The 20,380-nt window shown below is 42.6% G+C and overlaps 1 protein-coding gene across 1 annotated transcript in view; it reads right to left on the bottom strand.

Moving 5' to 3' along the window:
- Positions 1-20,380, bottom strand: part of CAP2 (cyclase associated actin cytoskeleton regulatory protein 2) — a 166,699-nt gene that overhangs the window by 32,355 nt on the left and 113,964 nt on the right. The window contains exons 5-7 of the mRNA XM_007973609.3: positions 18,353-18,496; positions 17,941-18,026; positions 11,495-11,600 (exon numbers count right to left, since the gene is read on the bottom strand). Of these exons, the coding sequence (XP_007971800.3) occupies positions 11,495-11,600; positions 17,941-18,026; positions 18,353-18,496 (336 nt within the window). The remainder of the gene's footprint in view (positions 1-11,494; positions 11,601-17,940; positions 18,027-18,352; positions 18,497-20,380) is intronic.

Here is a 20,380-nt window from a genome sequence, read left to right as displayed (position 1 = left end):
TGCTTGCCCCACGAAACCACCACCTTCTGATGTTCCTAAGAGGGATTGGAGGAAAGAATGGGCAACAGGACGCACTCAGTTGCACCACTGCCTTCAACACCATGAATTAGGGAATTTTATATGAACAATTTTTCCCAGGATGATGGTTTAAATAAATTAGAAATGTATATTAACTTGCTAGCCCTTAGGTATAGAGAGTTTTGAATTCTTGGTTATGAAAAAGTTCTGGTAAATAAAATAATATTGACCATTAAAGTAGGCAGCTTTAAAAGCTACTACTATTTTGATTGATGGAGAGAGAGATTTAAATACTCTAAAATGGCCAGGCGCGGTGGCTCATGCCTGTAATCCCAGCACTTTGGGAGGCCAAGGTGGGAGGATCACCTGAGGTCAGGATTTTGAGACCAGCCTGGCCAAATGGTGAAACTCCATTTCTATTAAAAAAGAAGCACAAAAATTAGCCAGGCATGGTGGTGCGCACCTGTAATCTCAGCTACTAGGGAGGCTGAGGCAGGAGAATTGCTTGAATACGGGAAGCAGAGGTTGCAGTGAGCTGAGATCATGCTATCACTACACTCTAGCCTGGGTGACAAGAGTAAAACTCCATCTCAAAAAAAAAAAATACTCTAAAATATTTATGGATTCTTATTGAGGTATGAGGCAGGCCTTGACTGGGGATGGGCAGGACTTGAATGCCAAACCAGACTGAAGACTTGCTGCAATGGGGGAAACGGGTGAAAGCAGCTCTCCAGAAGACGTGCCCACCAGGGCCATGTCAGTTGACCACTGCCATGGCAACACCTGGAAGTTACTAACTACCCCTTTCCATGGCAATGACCTGGAAGTTATCAGCTCTTTTCTAGAACTTTCTGAATAACCCATCCCTTAATTTGCATATAATTAAAAGCAAGTATAAATATGATGGCAGAATGGTCACTGAGCTGCTACTCTGGGCACAGTTCCTTTGGTTCCTCTGCTGCTGCTGCACACTGCTGCTGCCATGGAAGCTGCCGTCTAACATCGCTGGCTCACCCTTGAATTCTTGCCTGGCGACACCAACAACCCTCTCGGCTAAGCCCCACTTTTGGGGTTGACCTTCCCTGAATCATTATCAACTGATACTAAAACTCAAAGGTATTTATGAGATAATAAAAACAGTTCTAAACATAACACATTTACGGCCTGGTGCAGTGGCTCACGCCTGTAATCCCAGGACTTTGGGAAGCTGAGGCGGGCAAATCACGAGGTCAGAAGTTCCAGACCAACCTGGCCAACATAGTGAAATCCCATCTCTACTAAAAGTACAAAAAATTAGCCGGGCATGGTGGTGGGCGCCTGTAATCCCAGCTACTCCGGAGGCTGTGGCAGGAGAATTGCTTCAACCCAGGAGGCAGAGGTTGCAGTGAGCCGAGATCGCACCATTGCACTCCAGCCTGGGTGACAGTGCGAGACTCTGTCTCAAAAAAAAAAAAAAAAAAGTGTGTGTGTGTGTGTATATATATATATAAAAACACATTTACTTAGAGCTTCACAGTACAGCTCTTAATGACTGTGTGTGAAATTGGAAATATTTGACTCTTTTTCACCTAAACTTATTCTATTGAAGATATAGCATAGATTAAAATGAAAATTCACAAATACCCCAAATTTCAAAAGGCAGAAATTGAAGCCATAAGAAATAATCCATCAAATTAGACAACTGGTCCAGAAATAATCAAGAGATCATTACAGGAAAACTTCTTACTTTTTTTTTTTTTCTTTTTTGAGACAGAGTCTCGCTCTGTCACCAGGCTGGAGTGCAGTGGCACGATCTTGGCTCACTGCAACTTCTGCCTCCTGGGTTCGAGCCATTCTCCTGCCTCAGCCTCCAAGGAGCTGGGACTACAGGCATGCGCCACCACACCCAGCTAATTTTTGTATTTTTAGTAGAGACGGGGTTTCACCATGTTGGCCAGGATGGTCTTGATTTCTTGACCTTGTGATCCAACCGCCTCAACCTCCCAAAGTACTTTGATTACAAAAACTTCTTACTCCTTAGTTCTGGAAAACTGCAACTGCCTCCAGTCCTCCAGAAACTGCTCTTGGTTACTAATAACATGGTAATCATGGCTGATGACAGCCTTTGTCCAATCCTTTTCACCACGGCTTACTACAGCTGGTATCACTGGCCGGCCTGTTTTTCCTATAGCTTTGTGTGCCCTCCCAAAGGTGCTGGGATTACAGGCATGAGCCACCGCGCCCAGCCCAGAGAAGCTTCTTGAGTGAGGGCTGTTTCAGTAGACCTGGAAGGATGGACAGGATTTGACGTAAGGAAGAAAGAGGAAGGGGATTCTAGGAGCTGGACACATGAACACTGTCACTGTGATAAATGAAATGGAATGGGAAGACCCTCCATTCTCCTAGTTCTCCTAGCTCTTGTCTCCTTGATTCGTTTACCCCATTCTTGAAATAATGGTGTTTTCCAAGGTTTTATCCTTGATCTCACTCTCTCTCTTTTAACCATCTTATTTTTCTGCTGGTCATTTCTAGGTAGATGACTCCCAACACGTACATCTGGGTCTCCCCCTTCAGTGAATTCCAGATCTGAATCTCACCTCCTGACTACACATGGCTGGATGCCTCTCCTATACCTCCCGCACCTCAAACACAACGCAGCTAAACCCCAGGTGAAGATTTTTCTTCCTTCTCTACCGGCTCCTCCTTGTGATTTCCCTATTTTTATATTACCATGATTCCCTCCCAGACTTCCAGATTGGAAATTTTGTGTTAGATTTTATGTCCCTTGTCCTCCAACTCAGTGGCCACGCCATCTCTTTGCATTGCCATTGTCACACTCTAGGTCACATACTAACTACTTCACCCTCTAGCCATCCGCTAAAGTCTCCCAACATGTATCAGGGCCTCTAATCTCTTCCCCTCTCCATCTATCTTATGCAGTTCATAAGTCATTTTTCACAGTGTGTTGCTTTCTGCTGAAGAACCCATGCAGGCCGGGTGCGGTGGCTCACACCTGTAATCCCAGCACTTTGGGAGGCCGAGGTGGGTGGATCACCTGAGGTATTAGCCAGGCATGGTGGCATATGGCTGCAATCCCAGCTACTCAGGAGGCTGAGGGAGGAGAATCACCTGAACCCGGGATGTGGAGGTTGCAGTGAGCCAAGATGGTGCCAGTGCACTCCAGCCTGGCGACGGAGTGAGACTCTGTCTCAAAACCAAAAAACAAACAACAAAACCTATGGCAAAGGAAACAACTTCAAACACCACAGGCCCCACCTTCTCAGCATGATGCACAAAGATTTCACCATCTGGTCCCAACCTGCCTTTCTGGCCTCACCTTTTGCCACATTCAGCTCTGCGAAACCACCAGCCCTTCTCTCAAAGTACACCGTTCGTGTCTTACATACACATGCTGAATTCTCTGCCCCAAAACTGCCCTTCCCTTTACTGTTTGCCTAGGGAACTCCTGCTCGCCCTCAAGATCCAAATCAAGTGTCAACCCTCTTGTGGCTCTTCCTGTCCACCCGGGAAGGAGTCTAATTCACAAGGCTTATGTTCCAACCTAGCTTTGTATTGTTGTTATTTATTGATGCATCATAATAAAATCCCTGCTGCTTCACGGAAGAACTGTAGTATACATATAATGCCTGGTGTGTGCTTGGCACATGGTAATCAGCCAATAAATAGTTACCAAGGAAGTGAATTACTAAATAAATGAACACATAAAAGTGAATGATTTCCCTATGACAACTCCTTTGGCCCAATTTAAATACAGCAGAGCAGTGCTTTCCAAACTTCACTATGCATATAAATTACCTGGGAATCCTGTTGAAAAGTAGGTTTTGATTCGGGAGGACTGAGGTAGGGCCCGAGAGCCTGAGATTTCCCTTTTTTTTTTTTTTTTTGAGACAGAGCCTTGCTCTGTCACCCAGCCTAGAGTGCAGTGGTGCAATCCCGGCTCACTGCAACCTCTGCCTCCCAGGTTCAAGCGAATTCTCCTGCCTCAGCCTCCTGAGTAGCTAGGATTACAGGTCTGCATCACCACGCCCAGCTAATTTTTGTATTTTTAGTAGAGACAGGTTTTCATCATGTTGGCCACACTGGTCTCAAACTCCCGACCTTAGGTGATCCACCCGCCTCAGCCTCCCGAAGTGCTGGGATTACAGGCGTGAGCTACCACGCTCGGTCAAGGGGCTTGAGCTCTCTAACAAGTGCCCAGGTTGCTGCTGGCCCCAGAACCACGCTGCACTACAGGATGGGCCATGCCTTCCACATTGTCCTGGTCTATGCAAGCGTCATGCCTTGTGTGTTTCCCTAGCACATTGCTCCCCCTATTCTATCACGGTGCATTGCTTATCTTCTTCAGCTAGAACGTGCATTTCCGTGGACAGGAATTGTGTCCACAATGCCATTTATCCATCTTTGTATTCTTAGCCCCTTGCCCAGAACTCGGTTCATAGAAGATGCTTAAGCCATATTGGTTTAACTATGTGGTCTCTTGTCAAGCTGAACTCACAGCCACTTCCAACCTAACTTTATCATCTATTTGTGCATTTGAGGCTCCTTTGTTAGTTGATGACATTCTAACCCCTGCTGAGCAATGTGGAACCCTTCCATAGGAGAATGAAAGTAACTGACCTCCCAGAGCCCCAAAAAGGACCTAGAAGCCCAAACTTAACTAAGTAGAACGAAGCAGATGTGGTCAGGTACACTAGCCAGAGTCACTCCGGAGAAAGAGCCATAGAGGAGAATAGTGAGCTTTGTCATCGGACAACCAACACATCATCTGAGACTCTACCCATTCACTTTGATTAATCGCCCTAAGGTGTGGGTTTGGCACAAGTTCTAAATGAAAATTTGGATATAAAAGCTTCAGAACAGTTTTCTCTTGTAAACAGCAAGAGGAAGGCAGAGAGGCCTGAAGACTTGAAAACATACAAGGCATACATATTCATATTTAATGACATGCCACGGAGTCTACATTATTTATAATAAGTCAGGATACCCTCTGGCTGAGTTTTAATTTGATCAAAAGTAAGCTATTAAACTTTCGCTTTGTTAACAGACCATTTGGCCTTGACACCAAGAAACAGAAAGAAAAGAAACACCTAACTGGAGGAAAATAAGTGATCCTAATGTGTTTTGCTTTGGGAAACATGAAACACCACCTTGTCTATAATTGTAACCGCCTCCAACTACTTGCATTTTCCTGGAGGTTCAGGAGAGGCGAGGATGGATGATAGTGTATAGGATGGATTTTTAAAACCTGTATTATTAAGAATTACATTGGCTGGGTGCAGTGGCTCATGCTTATCATCCTAGCACTTAGGGAGACCAAGACAGGCGGATCACTTGAGCCCAGGAGTTTGAGACGAGCCTGGGCAACATGGTGAAATCACATCTCTACAAAAAAAAATATAAAAATTAGCTGGGCATGTTGGTGCACGCCTGTGGTCTCAGCTACTTAGGAGGCTGAGGCAGGAGGATCTCTTGAGCCCAGGAGGTCAAGGCTACAGTGAGGTGCAATCGTGCCACTGTACTCCAGCCTGGGCATCAGAGGGAAACCCTGTATCAAAACAAAACAAAACAAAAAGCAGTAACAACAACAACAAAAAAAAGAACTACATCACTATTACCTAACACTGTATATGCATTTATCCATGTGCAGCTTTATTCTACTCTACAAATAATTATATTCTATTTGTTCCCAAAGCTAAAGTAATTCAAAAATACAGGGAAGGACAGAAATATGTCTACAAGTTTAACATCCGAAAGTTAATAAAATAATCATATTTATTCTACTCATAGAATTCTTTACATGACCTTTTTCTGAGCAGAATTTTCTGAACAGAACTTTTTTAGAACAGAATAATTGTCTGCAATTATAGATTCACAGAAATGAACAGTTTTGTAGGAAAAAAATCAATTATTTCAGTAATTATAAGTGTAAAGACTAGGCCTTAGTCTTTCGGCTTTAGTTATCTGATTTGAAGGAACTGCCAAGGAATATTACAGATCTGACCAACTGCGAGGGATCCTAAGTAACAGTGTTGCTACTGGGTTTGTGCCAAAAGATCAATTTATTCAACAAAGTGCATTTGAAACTTAGCACTGAGGACATGACACAAACTCATAAGAAAAAGAGGTCCGGTCGCAAGGATGAAACTAACTGAAAACGGCAAGTAGCTTCTGGTGTGGGGTCTTTCTAGTTGACAGCTGCCTTCATGTTGGAAAAAAGCTCATAGAAATGACAACGTTCCATTTATTACGGTAAATGTAAGAAGACATTCCAGACAGATTACTCCACAGCTGCTTCCTCCCACTCAGCTCACCCCCACCCCACCCTGGCACACTCACACACACACGTAGACTCTCTTCCAACCACTGGCCTCAAAGTTTGGCATTTCACCCTGACAACTGAACAGGGCAGCAGTTGCCTGACACAGCTGCGGTCTGGAGGCAGAGGTTAGGAGATGGGATCAGGGACTTTCAGCTCCAACTGTTAACTCAGGGAAGGATGATTTTGTAGAGCCACGTGCCCTTGGACAGGCCGGGTCTCAAACAGCATGCTGTCAGTTACTAAAAACCCCAAAGAGTGCAAATCTCAAAATCCGATTTGAAAATAGAAAAAAACAACAATTACTGAAAGTACTTGAGATGTTAAGTCGTCATAAACTTTTCATGGTGCAAGTAGGAGTTTTGTGCAATGGACTGTGTCTGTTAAGACGGAAAGGGTTTTGTTTTCTTTTAAAAACCTCTGGGCCGGATGCGGTGGCTCATGCCTGTAATCCCAGCACTTTGTGAGGCTGAGGCGAGCAAATTCCTTGAGTTGAGGAGTTCGAGACTAGCTTGGGCAACATGGCAAAACTCTGTCTCTACAAAAAAATAAAAAGATTAGCCAGGGGTGGTGGTGCAGGCCTGTAGTCCCAGCTGCTCAGGAGGCTGAGGCAGGAGGATCGTTAGAGTTCAAGAGGTCAAGGTTGCAGTGAGCCATGATCATGCCACTGCATTCCAGCCTGGGTGACACCATGACACCTTGTCTCAAAAAAAAAAATTAAAAAATAAATTAAATTAAATTTAAAAAAATCTCTGAATACTGTGGTGTCCATGAACATCAACACCACATCTTTCTATGTTCTTTCATGATATTTATCATTTTATAAATATGTAGTTTTTACAGAGCTGTGATCAGTGGGCAAACAAATAAAATGATCTTGTTTTATTTTTCCCTCCCAAAGACCATTCAATCAGATGATTCTAGTAGTCCTTTCTCTTCTCTGCAAGAATGCTGCAACTCTGGCTATAACTGTTTATTCTTCATTTTGCTGGAATGTTGACAGGCCATAGTAAGACAAGGGAAATTAGTTGAATTGATGCTATGGACTATGCTTTGGAATCTTTAAGTAGTTTTTAATAATTTAAAAGAAATTTAATTTTAAAATTCAAAAATATAATTGTTATAGTATACTTTGTAATAGCTGTCCAAAACTTGGAAGAAAAAGACAAAAAATCAGGAAATATATTTCTAGGCATATGTTTTAAGGCTTGACACAATATTTTTAGTCATTTTTAATATCTGACCAAAACTTTATCACTTTTCTCTTCCATTAAAGTAGTGAAGCAGGTGCTTTGCTTTTACCATTTTGAATAGAATTTTCCCCTGGCATATTATGTGAGCACGTAATATCTATAATATAAATAACTGCTGTCATGGCAATCCATGATGCCTGATGTGCTCTATGGATCACATTTATTTTGTATAAATGTAACACGTTTTATAACTATTTATTTATTTATTTTGAGACCAAGTCTCGCTCTGTTGCCCAGGCTGAAGTGCAGTGGCATGATCTCAGCTTGCTACAACCACCGCCTCCCGGGTTCAAGCAATTCTCCTGCCTCAGCCTCCCAAGTAACTGAGATTACAGGTGCCCGCCACCATGCCTAATTTTTGTATTTTTAGTAGAGACGGTATATTGCTACATTGGCCAGGCTGGTCTCAAACTCCTGACCTCAGGTGATCCACCCGCCTCAGCCTTCCAAAGTGCTGGGATTACAGGCGTGAGCCACCACACCCAGCTTATAACACATTTTTTAAAAAGTGAGATGTGACTCACTAGTGGGGTCATGAAATCAATTTATTGGGTCTCAGCCAGAATTTTATAAAAAATGAAATAAAAAATAAAATATCCGAATGTGTGGTACATGGTAAGAGAAAGTATTGTTTTATGAAGCTTGAACATAATGAAATAAGTATTCACTTTAGAACAAAGGAAAACAACTACATTTATATTTTTCTGTAATTAATAATCAACTCTTTTATATTCATAAACACAATTACTCAGCTTAGTACATTGCATTAAAGGTATTCAAACCATTTAAAAGTAATTTTCTATTCATTTTCCATGGGCACCATTAGAGAATTAACAGGCTAGCATTTGTTGACACTATTTTCCATAAACAGATTCTCATTCCTCTGGCATTTATCTACCATGAAATAATAATAGAGTCAAGGGCTCCTGATTTTCATTTTACTATTCTCTAATAATGATCTATCTCCATGGCAAAGATGTGACACTTTCTCTTTATGATACATGGCTCTACAACAAAACACTATCTCATTGGAAATCGATAAAAAATAATTCCAATGAGTCTACATAAACACCCATCCATATCCACACATACCCTTACTTATTAAAACCCTTCACATGTTTTTGAACTCTTCTCAAAAGTCACAATGTTGTGGGCAGAAAAAAAATTAACCCACTTAGTTGTATCTTGCACTGTACATTTCAGTGCTATGGAGAAAATAGGCAAAGTAGAATATAAAAAGAAACATCGATCTTGAAGGGTCAAAGTTAACATTTGTATAAGTGTCAGAAAACAAATGTAGAAGCTCCCACACTCTTTTGAAAAACCACAAACTCTGCTTTAGCATGAAGCCTGCTTACTATACTGACGGGGATATCCAGCACTGAGGGTTAGGTGCTGGGGTTAGGTGCTGGGGTACTGCTTTCAGGACAGTGAGAGTTTTACCTCTGAATGGAATTCACAAAGAAGTTGTTTCATTCAAGTTAACATTAATTTCTTTATTTTATTCTGATTTCCATACGTTTTTGGGGAAGAGATGGTGTCTGGTTACATGAGTAAGTTCTTTAGTGGTAATTTGTGAGATTTTGGTGCACCCATCACCCGAGCAGTGTACACTGTACCCAATTTGTAGTCTTTTATCCCTCAGCCCCCTCCCACCCTTTCCCTCCAGTCCCCTAAGTCCACTGTAACATTCATTTCTAATGGAAAGGAGTTTCCATGAGAAGCAAGTGCAGAGACTCAAAAGGGCAAGAAACACTCTAAGAGTCCCCTCACTGATCGTTTAGTTCAAACCATTTACTGTAAACTTACTCTGTGCCAGGCACTATACTGGGGCTGGAGACAGAGATGAGTTTCCAATCTAGTGGGAGAGTCCCCAAAGCACACAGTAAAGCACCATTCCATATGCCAAGGATATGACTGAGGTATACTCAAGATACAAAGGAGGCAGACAGAGAGCAGAGCCACCCAACCCAGATGGGGAGCTGATGGAGATCAGTGGAAGTTTCTTAAAGAGGTGATGTGTGAGGTGAGCCTTGCAGAAGAGGTAGGGGCACCTCCCCGGGGGAAGTTAGGTTATACAGCAGGATATAGGTTCAGGACATTGCAATAAAGGTTACACAATATGAGTCTGGTAAATTTTGAAACAACATCAGTTTCATTTGGTGCAATCCAAGCACTGACTTTGTTCAGGATACCACAAGGAGTGAGGGGTTGCTGGAACACACGGTGAAACATGGGAGAGGATGTAAGAGATAAAGCCGAAAGGGGCAAAAGTCAGTGCAACATCTCACATAGGAATTAAAGTGGGAACAGACACAGGCTGGGATCTTATGCTGCTACTAAGATACCAAAGTTCTAGGATCACCTAGGTATTCAAAAATACTATTCAATACACTTTAGAACACTAAAAGAGAAGTTAAGAACATTTAAAGGACATTTTAATCATAATTCCTCCTCATTAAAATTACATGTCTTCCTTTTTTTTTTTTTTTTTTTTTTTTTTTTTGAGTAATTTCAACCTTTACTTTAGGTTCAGGGGATATATGTGCAGGTTTGTTATGTGGGTATGTTGTGTGATGCTGAGGTTTGGGGGTGTGAATGATCCCGTCACCCAGGTAGTGGGCATGGTACCCAGTAAGTAATTTTTCAGTCCTTGGACTCCTCCCTCCATCCTATCTCTAGTAGTCCCCAGTGTCTGTTGTTCCCATCTTTATGTCCATGTGTACCCATTAATTAGCTTCCACTTGTAAGTGGTAACACGTGGTATTTGGCTTTCTGTTCCCGCGTTAATTCCTGGTTATACGAGTAAGTTCTTTAGTGGTAATTTGTGAGACTTTGGTGCACCCATCACCCGAGCAGTGTACACTGTACCCAATTTGTAGTCTTTTATCCCTCAGCCCCCTCCCACCCTTTCCCTCCAGTCCCCTAAGTCCACTGTAACATTCATTTCTAATGGAAAGGAGAATGGTCTCTAGCGGCTTCCATGTTGCTGCAAAGGACATGATTTTTGTTCTGTTTTATGGCTGCATAGCTTTCCATGTACACTTGTCTCCAAACCTTCTTGTTCCCTTCAACTTCTATCACACATTATTATTAATTATTATTATTATTATTATTATTTGAGGCAGAGTCTTGCTCTGTTGCCCAGGCTGGAGTGCAGTGGCACGATCTTGGCTCACTACAACCTCCGCCTCCCGGGTTCAAGCAATTCTCCTGCCTCAGCCTCCCAAGTAGCTGGGATTACAGGCATGCGCCATCACACCCAGCTAATTTTTGTATTTTTAGTAGAGATGGGGTTTCACCATGTTGACCAGGCTGGTCTTTAACTCCTGACCTCTGGTGATCCACCCACCTCGGCCTCCCAAAGTGCTGGAATTACAGGCGTGAGCCACCGTGCCCGGCTAGCCATTTTCTTTTCTATGTTATGTAGGTAGTTCCGAAATTTCTCCTACAACAAATGACATTTCCATAAACAGTTTCTACATGGGCATTTTTTTTTGACACAGTTTCGCTCTGTCGCCTAGGCTGGAGTGCAGTGGTGCAATCTCGGCTTACTGCAGCCTCTGTCTCCTGGGTTCAAGCAATTCTCATGTCTCAGCCTCCTGAGTAGCTGGAATTACAGACTTGCATTACCATGCCTGGCTAATTTTCACATTTTTAGTAGAGACAGCGTTTTGCTATGTTTGCCAGGCTGGTCTCGAACTCCTGACCTCAATGATCTGCCCAGCTCAGCCTCCCAAAGTGCTGGAATTACAGGCGTGAGCCACCGTGCCTGGCCCTCTGCATGGACATTTAATCTTATGTTTTCCTTGAGGTAAGTTATAAGGTGTGAGATTACTGGGCCACCGGGTATATATATATATTTATGGACTTTTTTTACACAGGCGGAGGAGGGCCAGGTACTCACTGTTTTGCTCCATGTGAGGCCCGTGGTGTGGTGTTCTTTGATGTATGCTTGAAGTTCACTCCAAATGTTCAAATATGACTTCACCCAATCCACATGACGCAAATCACTTTGTTGTGAAAGAGAGTGGAAGAAAGCAGAGTTAGGATCTAAAAAAAATTTTAAAAAGATTGTGGGGCACATGGTTATCTAGTGACTAGGGCCCCTGGAGCCTGAAGTAATTGTCCTTGCAGTCTGGTCACCATGAAGCACTTCAGAAGGGAACCCTGGGAGGAAGCTGGCCCAGCACTCTCCTGAGGGGAGGCAGCAGGTGGCCGGATGCCCTGAGCTCCGGGTATGGAGCAGAGGGACCACAGAGAGGGGACCCAACAGAGCTAAGCTGACTTGAGTAGAGTGTCCTCGCACTGTCCCTGTCAGCACTCATGTGAAGGGGGCGTAGAGCGGAGGCTGTTTCTTTCTGCGCTGCTTCTGATGCAAAATGAGAGACAATAATACGCTCCCAGGAATGAGAATGGTATTAAAAAGAAAAAAAAAGAAAAATAGCATTGGGTTCATTTTCTCATAATTCTGTTGAATTATTTGGTTAAAAGTGTAACCAGGCCAGGCGCAGTGGCTCACGCCTGTAATCTCAGCACTTTGGGAGGCTGAGGCAGCTGAATCACAAGGTCAGGAGTTCAAGACCAGCGTGGCCAACATGGTGAAACCCTGTCTCTACTACAAATACAAAAATTAGCCGGGCCTGGTGGCACGCGCCTGTAGTCCCCCAGCTACTTGGGATGCTGAGGCAGGAGAATCGCTTGAACCTGGCAGATGGAGGTTGCAGTGAGAGGATATCGCGCCATTGAACTCCAGCCTGGGGGACAAGAGCTAGACTCAGTCTCAAAAAAAAAAACAAAAAAAACAAAAACTGTAATCAAATTGGAGAATTTTAGTCATTATGACTGACAAAGACTTTGGTTTAGGAAGAAAATTGATCTCTTACAAACAGGTAACACCCCTTACTTCTAAAGGGACATTTACTGAAATTCCCTTAATTTAATATTTTGAATGACAATACAAACCAGGCAGGGCATCACCAGTATTTTTATCTCTATTTTACTGAACCAAGGGCTAGTAAAATGCTTACCTTTTATAACGGGATTAACATAAAAGATTGAAAGAATTGTTAGAAATATTAAACTTATAGATAGGTAAAAATAGTTGCATTTCTTTTTGGCAATTTTTACCCATAATATTTTCTCACTTATAGAAGTCAAGGTAAATGCAAAAATGATGACATTTGAGTTAAGAAAAATTTAATTATGTTCCTGGGCCATTAATCTGAAGATAATCACGAATGGAAATCTCTATTATTAAAGCTCTTATAATAATGACTTGTCTCTAGACATATTTTGTTTTCCTTGAAAAGCCCTAAAGTACCACCAGCATGTTTAGAATCCTATTGTATTAAGGCATGCCATTTAGAAAGAGTGAAATTGGGAACCAAAGTCATAATTATTCACTCCACAAATAGAAAAAATGTGAGTGTGGTTTTGTTCTACATTTTTAGATGTACTGATTATATTCATCAAACGTATGAAAAATCTCATTGTCGCTTTATCTCACCTTCACAGTCAAAACTCAAAAACTAAGTGTAGCTCCAACGGTCTCTCTCGTTAGTTTCCTAAGTCTGTAGGGTCTTGTAAGGGTCTTAGTACAGTGCCTTGTGCATAGGAAGCAGTATACACATAGCTATTATTAGAGCTTGAACATTACTTCAATATAAATGTACACACATATGTCTATGTTTATATGTGTATGTACATATAACACACACGTATGTTTGTAGACATTATAGAAATAGCATGTTGACATTCAGTATACTTTCTTTTCTTTTTTTTTTTAGAGACAGGGTCTTGCTCTGTTGCCCAGGCTGGAGTGCAAAGGTGAGATCATAGCTTGCTATAGCCTCAACCTCCTGGGCTCAAGTGATTCTCCCACCTCAGCCTCCCAAGTAGCTGGGACTACAGGTGTGCACCACCATGCCCAGCTAATTTTAAAAATTTTTTGGTAGAGATGGGGGGGTCTCACTATGTTGCCCAGGCTGGTCTCGAACTCCTGGACTCAAGCTATCCTCCCTCCTCAGCCTCCCAAAGAGCTGGGATCACAGGCATGAGCCACCATGTCTGATTCAGTTATTTTCTATTAAAGAATTTAACAATGGATGAAGTTCAAGTCTATATGGGCAAGTTCTTTTTTTTTTTAACCAATGTGGTATTATTTTGACTTGAAGAACGTTCTAGCAAAACCTGTAATAAGGACTAAGAGTATGGTGCTCTTTTACCTGAATCAGTCTTTAAGAGGTAACAAATTGAGCAGGACCCAAATACACATTGGGAGCTGCAAACCTATCTTCAGTTTTCATATACTCTGGAAGAAGCTAAGGTAGGGGAATGTGAATTTTAATGATTATGACTCAGAGAGGCCACACCTCTATAAAGTTAAAATAAATGACTCGCTCTATTCACATATTGAAAGAGCCAGGCCAGGCGGGGTGGCTCACGCCTATAATCCCAGTACTTTGGGAGGCTGAGGCGAGTAGATCATTTGCGATTAGGAGTTTGAGACCAGCCTGACCAACATGGCGAAACTCCGTCTCCACTGAAAATGCAAAAAAAATTAGCTGGGCATGGTGGTGCATGCCTGTAGTTCCAGCTACTTGGGAGGCTGAGGCAGGAGAACTGCTTGAACCCGGGAGGCGGAGATTGCAGTGGGCCGAGATCATGCCACTGAACTCCAGCCTGGGTGACAGAGTGAGACTCCATCTCAAAAAAAAAAAAAAAAAAAAAAGAGAGAGAGAAAAACAGCCAATGAGCAGTCAAGCTAGTGGTAAGAGTTGCACAGATACAGACTCCACGGCTCACAGTCCTGTTTAGACCTCAAGGAAGTCTGCCTTTTTACTCCTCTACCTTCAGTCCTATCTGCCCAGTGGGCAGCAGTGACTCACAAGTAACTACGACACAGAGACAGCACCGCGGGCTTGAGTCCACCAGTAAATGGGTGTTGTGTGGTGTGGAGTATGCTGCTTAGTCCTCTTTCAGAAGCTCAAGGGTGACCTGGGAGCGCTTTGACTACTCCTAGCAGTAAAACAAATGCATTTGCACCTCCAGCTGCGTTTCTTCAGCTTCTTGTACAGTCTTGAGATGGTCCACTGAGCTGAACTGAGTCGTCTTTGGTACTACTGGAAGTACATTTTCTACTTAATTGCTAGAGTTAACACTGAGGGGCAAATACTGAACCCTCTTTGTGAACAAAAGTATGTAGAAAAGCCCAACCCATTTGACTATGCTGCTACCTGGGGAGAACCCCTCACACCCACAACCCCAACATATACTCAGGGAGGGACTGGGAGAAGGACAGGAGCTGATGAACTGAGATACCAATTAAAATAGTCTCCAAGGGTGGAATGTAAAAAGGCAGAAACTTAGGCAGTGCGTGAGCTGTCCTGAACTGGCATGTGTAGGTGTGTGCCTGTATATCTGGAACAAAAGAAGTCACTATGGGTGTATGTTCATGCTGTCATATGATATCCAGGTTTGGCAACTGAAACTTGTTCTTTTCTGAAATGTTATTTTTATGTCAGAAGAACAGGCCATCTTGCATTTCTGATGCCTTTCTCATGCGTGCCGCACACTCCTAAAGTCTCAAATACAACACGGCAACATTTGGAGGCGTATCATTGGGCACAATTGCCTTGATGCAAAAAGTCTGTAACTGAGCACAATTGTTTTAACCAAAATTTTCTCGGGGTGGGCAGAGCCCCTAAGAGGAAAAGAGGTGCACCGAAGACCCTGGAATTAGGAGTTCTGTCTGCTAAAGCTTCTCTTCCTAAAAGCAACATGGAATGATTAAATTATGTGAGGGGAATGTGATGGTTGTTTTTCTTTTTGTTTTTAAAAATATAATAGCTTTATTGAAATATAATTCACATACCATACACTTCAGCCATTTCCAGTGTGCAATTCCACAGTTTAGCTCAGCAGAGTTGAGCCATCACCACCACAATCAATTTTAGAGCATATTTGTCGCCCCCAAAAGAAACCCTATACCCATTAGCAATTATTCCCCAAAAGGGAGTAATTACTTGAAACTTAAAAAAAAATCTTAAACTTTTAAAAGTTTAAGTTTTCCCTAAATTTCCCCAGTCCTACTTTCACTTAGCACAACATTTTCAGGGTTCATCCATGCTGCTGCCCGAATAAAAGAATTAAGTATCAATACTCCATTCTTTTTTTTCATGGCCAAATAATATTCCATTGTGTGGATATACCATATTTTATTTATCCATTCATCAGCTGATGAACATTTGGATTGTTCCCACCTACTGGCTATTATGAATAATGATGCAATGAATATTGTGTACAAGATTTTGGGTGAACATATGTTTTCATTTCTTTTGGAAATATACCTAGGAATGGAATTGTTGGGTATGGCTGCTTTTTTTTTTTTTTTTTGAGATGGAGCCTCACTTTGTCACCCAGGCTGGGGTGCAGTGGCGCAATCTCAGCTCACTGCAACCTCTGCCCCCCGGGTTCAAGCAATTCTCCTGCCTCAGCCTCCTGAGTAGCTGGGACGACAGGTGCATGCCACCATGCTCGGCTAATTTTTGTATTTTTAGTAGAGACAGGGTTTCACCATGTTGGCCAGGATGGTCATGAACTCCTGACCTCAAGTGATCCACCTGTCTCAGCCTTCCACAGTGCTGGGATTATAGGTGTGAGCCACCACTCCCGGCCTGCTTTTTATAGTAAAAAAATAGTTACATATTTCTTAACCTGAGGGATGGATGTATATGTATTTTTTTGGTAATCCTTTACACCTTATGTATATTTTATAAATATTCCTTTGTATCTAGTTAATGTTTTTAAAATTTAAAAAAATCTACAAAAGAAAGACTGATGAAAATTTTGAATATGTAATATTAATTAATGGCCTGGAAGTATACTAGGTATTTATTTATATATTTTATGCAATTTTTCTATATTCTATATAAAATTTGTCTTATATTGTTGTAGACCATTTTCCTCTGGTTCTAATTTTCACATCTGCATTAGTAAAACAAAGGGGTGAATTGAGGCCAGGCACAGTGGTTCATGCCTGTAGTCCCAGCACTTTGGGAGGCTGAAGCGGGCGGATCACGAGGTCATGAGATTGAGACCATCCTGGCTAACATGGTGAAACCCTCTCTCTACTAACTATACAAAAATTAGCTGGGCGTGGTGGTGCACGCCTGTAGTCCCAGCTACTTGGGAGGTTGAGGCCGGAGAATTGCTTGAACCTGGGAGGTGGAGATTGCAGTGAGCCAAGATCGTGCCACTATACTCCAGCCTGGCAACAGGGTGAGACTCCGTCTCAAAAAACCAAAAAACCAAAAAAAACGTGAATTGAAGCAATAATCCAATAATACAGGTTCTTTAATTTCCTTCCACCTGAACAGTCTGGGTCAGCACATGAGACGTCCCCAGGTGCCTCTGCATTTGCTGACCAATGGTCACTTCTGTCGCTGCCATCTAAGAGCTCAGAGGGAGATCCACTCTGGAGTCCAGGGCCAGAAGCAGGTAGAACCTTGCTGCTCTTATATTTGCCTCATCCCTTCCCTTAGTTCCTAGGCACCAGCCACATCACATTTAACCAACTGTTTAGAGTACAAGGCATGACCTTATCGGAGGGGGAGGAATCTCATGATATCCCTTAAATAGTTTAGGACACATTTTCCTGGATATTTCTTCAGCTCTGCCATGTCAGAGCTTTCAGTTTGGGCCTATTTTCTATTCTGACTCCAGTTTAAGTTACTCTGGGATCTATTACTTGTGCTGTCAAATGCAAGGTCCTTTCACGCTGGTTCACCAGGCAAAGTCCCTTGGTTTAGACTCATCTATACTTTCAGCAGCGCTCTGAATGGCTGCTAATCTTATAGGTGTCTCTGTATCCATCCCAGTTATATTTCATATTAACTGAGTCTCTGGTTTCTTTCTCACTGCTCTGGTTTGTTGTTTCATCTCATTCTGTTCTTGATTCACACTTCATTTCCTGATTCTTCCTCTCTTCTACAGCTCACCCTCTAACTCTACTTTGATCCATGTAAAGGTTCTGTACCATATAGGGGTGCTCCATCACCAAGCTCTCTGATTATTGTGGGAATACATAAGATACTGACATGCATTCAAGTGGGGAGAGTTTATTCATTATAAGCGAACTGAGGCAGACTTTCTAAAACACATATATTATCTGGATAATTGATTCCACTTTCCACTTGACTTTATCTGCAAAGATTAGATTTTCCTTTAAAGATTATAGTACATTAGTGTAGAGCCTTGAAAAGGAATCAGTAGTTAACCATACTGAGTTTTAGGGACAAATGTCTAACAAGTAATCAACTGAAAATTTGATGAGTAAAGTAAGGTACGTACCTGTGTTTGTAGTCCTTTAAGACCCTGTTAGTGTAAAAGGTGGCAGCATCATTCATCTCCTTGACATAAGGACCGGGTTTGGGGGACTGAGAAAACAGGACCGTCACCCAAGCATAGAAGGAAAAAAAAATAGAATAAGAAAGAAAATGCCTTAAAGAAGAAGAAAAGCAATGGAGACGTGTGGACTTGAAAGTGGGAGGCAAATGTTGCTCTGTAAAGGTTGATAAAAACACTTTCTACAGTATCTCAGAACAGAAAGCATTGAACTTTAAACAGGGTAGGAGAAAGCAGATGCATTCAGCCTAGGAAGCTTCCTTCAGTGCAAGGAGCGTGAAGGTAACTAAGCTACGAGTTCTCCTAAATACTCCAGAAGCGTGATGAGGTGAAGAGGCAACATTCCATCTAGACTCACCACAGCTATCCATCCAAGGGCAGGGATGCTTTCGCTGACGGCCGAAAGATGATTAAACATGTTACTCCCCCGGTTTCTCTCTCTGAATGTTTGGATTTCCTGAATCTTTTCCGATATGGGTTTCAGAAGCGTGGCCACATCATTCTGGAAGCAATCAAACATCGGGGGCTGTTACTACAGACAGAGCAGACGCAGAGCACCTCTATCCATGTTGGCCTAAGCAGGAGAATTCAGGACTTGCCATCTGTCAAGGGGTCTAAAAGAAACATATAATCATCTTTGAGAATAGCACGCATTTGTTCTTGGTTATGGTAATGCTGTGCTTTTACTGTCTGAAGTATGAAAATTGCAGATATTTTTAACATTATTAATGCTGCGGCTTGAGATGTGGAAAAAACCCAGCAGTATAGCACAGTCCCCATTTTGAAGACTCCTTCATGGAAGACAGTGAAATTGAGTGTTGATCATTTATATTTCAAATGGCAAATAGATTACACACTGCAATAACCCCGGTATAAAGTTGGGTAAGACTGGAAGGTTAGTAAAATGACATCATCCTGTTCCGGTGGGAAAATGCTTTGGGAGAGGCTTCCTGGTTTCACCATAGTTACCATAATCCATGTGAAAAAGTGGAAATCTTTCACCGAGGCCCCTTGCCCTTTTTTTTTTTTTTTTGAGACGGAGTCTCACTCTGTCCGAGGCTGGAGTACAGTGGCATGATACTGGCTCACTGCGACCTCCATCTCCCAAGGCAGGTGATTCTCCTGCCTCAACCTCCCAAGTAGCTGGGACTACAGATGCCTGCCACTACGCCCAGTTAATTTTATTTTTAGCAGAGGTGGTGTTGGCCAGGCTGGTCTTGAACTCCTGACCTCAAATGATCCACCCACCTCGGCCTCCCAAAATACTGGGATTACAGCCGTGAGCCACCGCGCCCGGCCCTTTTTAAGAAAACATGATGGCTTATCATATTTATAGTGACTTTAGTCTTTGTTAGCATTCTACATTGTCCCCAGTCCACTTGGCCTATGGCTACAGGTCACACTCAATTCTGCTAATTCAACAACTGACTTCTCCATTTATACAAAAATGACTTTCAGAATTACATGAGCTGGCTGGGTGTGGTGGCTCATACCTGTAAGTCCACCGTTTTGTGAGGCTGAGGCGGGAGGATTGCTTGGGGCCAGGAGTTCGAGACCAGCCCAGACAACACAGCAAGACCCCACTTCTACAAAAAAATTTTAAAAATAAGGTGGCTGTAGTGGTGTGCACCTGTAGTTCCAGTTATTAAGGAGGCTCCAATCCTGGGAGAATTAGAATTACCCAGGAATTTGGGACTGCAGTGAGCTGTGACTCACCACTGTACTCCAGCCTGGCACCAGAGTGAGACTCTGTCTGAAAAAAAATATGTAAATAAATAAAAATAAAAAATAAAAAACAAAATGACGTGAGCTGAGTTATGAAGTGTCTCGGAGCTAGATTCTCCAGAAGACCACAGTTGCTTTAAACATCTCCTCATCTACATCCTTAGCATTCTCTAATTTCTCTAGGTGTTGAAAAGCAGATACAAGGTTGTTTATCAGATTTTTGTGCATGCTCCAAAGAAACAGCAAAGACCCTATACTTCAGCTCTGTGGGAGCAGTTAAAGAGTTTTAAGCAGTATTTTAGTAAATCTTGTTTGCAGGAGGTAAAATAGAAAAGCTCCTTACAGCGCTTTAATTTCTGAGATTTCAGAGCAATGGTTCCCAGCCTTGGCTACACATTAGAACCACCTTGGGGGCTTTAAAAACCACTGAGGCCGGCCGGGCGCGGTGGCTCAAGCCTGTAATCCCAGCACTGTGGGAGGCCGAGACGGGAGGATCACGAGGTCAGGAGATCGAGACCATCCTGGCTAACACGGTGAAACCCCGTCTCTACTAAAAATACAAAAAAAAACTAGCCGGGCGAGGTGGCGGGCGCCTGTAGTCCCAGCTACTCCGGAGGCTGAGGCAGGAGAATGGCGTAAACCCGGGAGGCGGAGCTTGCAG

This window comes from Chlorocebus sabaeus, chromosome 17, assembly GCF_047675955.1.
Source record: "Chlorocebus sabaeus isolate Y175 chromosome 17, mChlSab1.0.hap1, whole genome shotgun sequence".
Taxonomy (NCBI): domain Eukaryota; kingdom Metazoa; phylum Chordata; class Mammalia; order Primates; family Cercopithecidae; genus Chlorocebus; species Chlorocebus sabaeus.
This window is presented reverse-complemented; position numbering and strand designations above follow the sequence as displayed.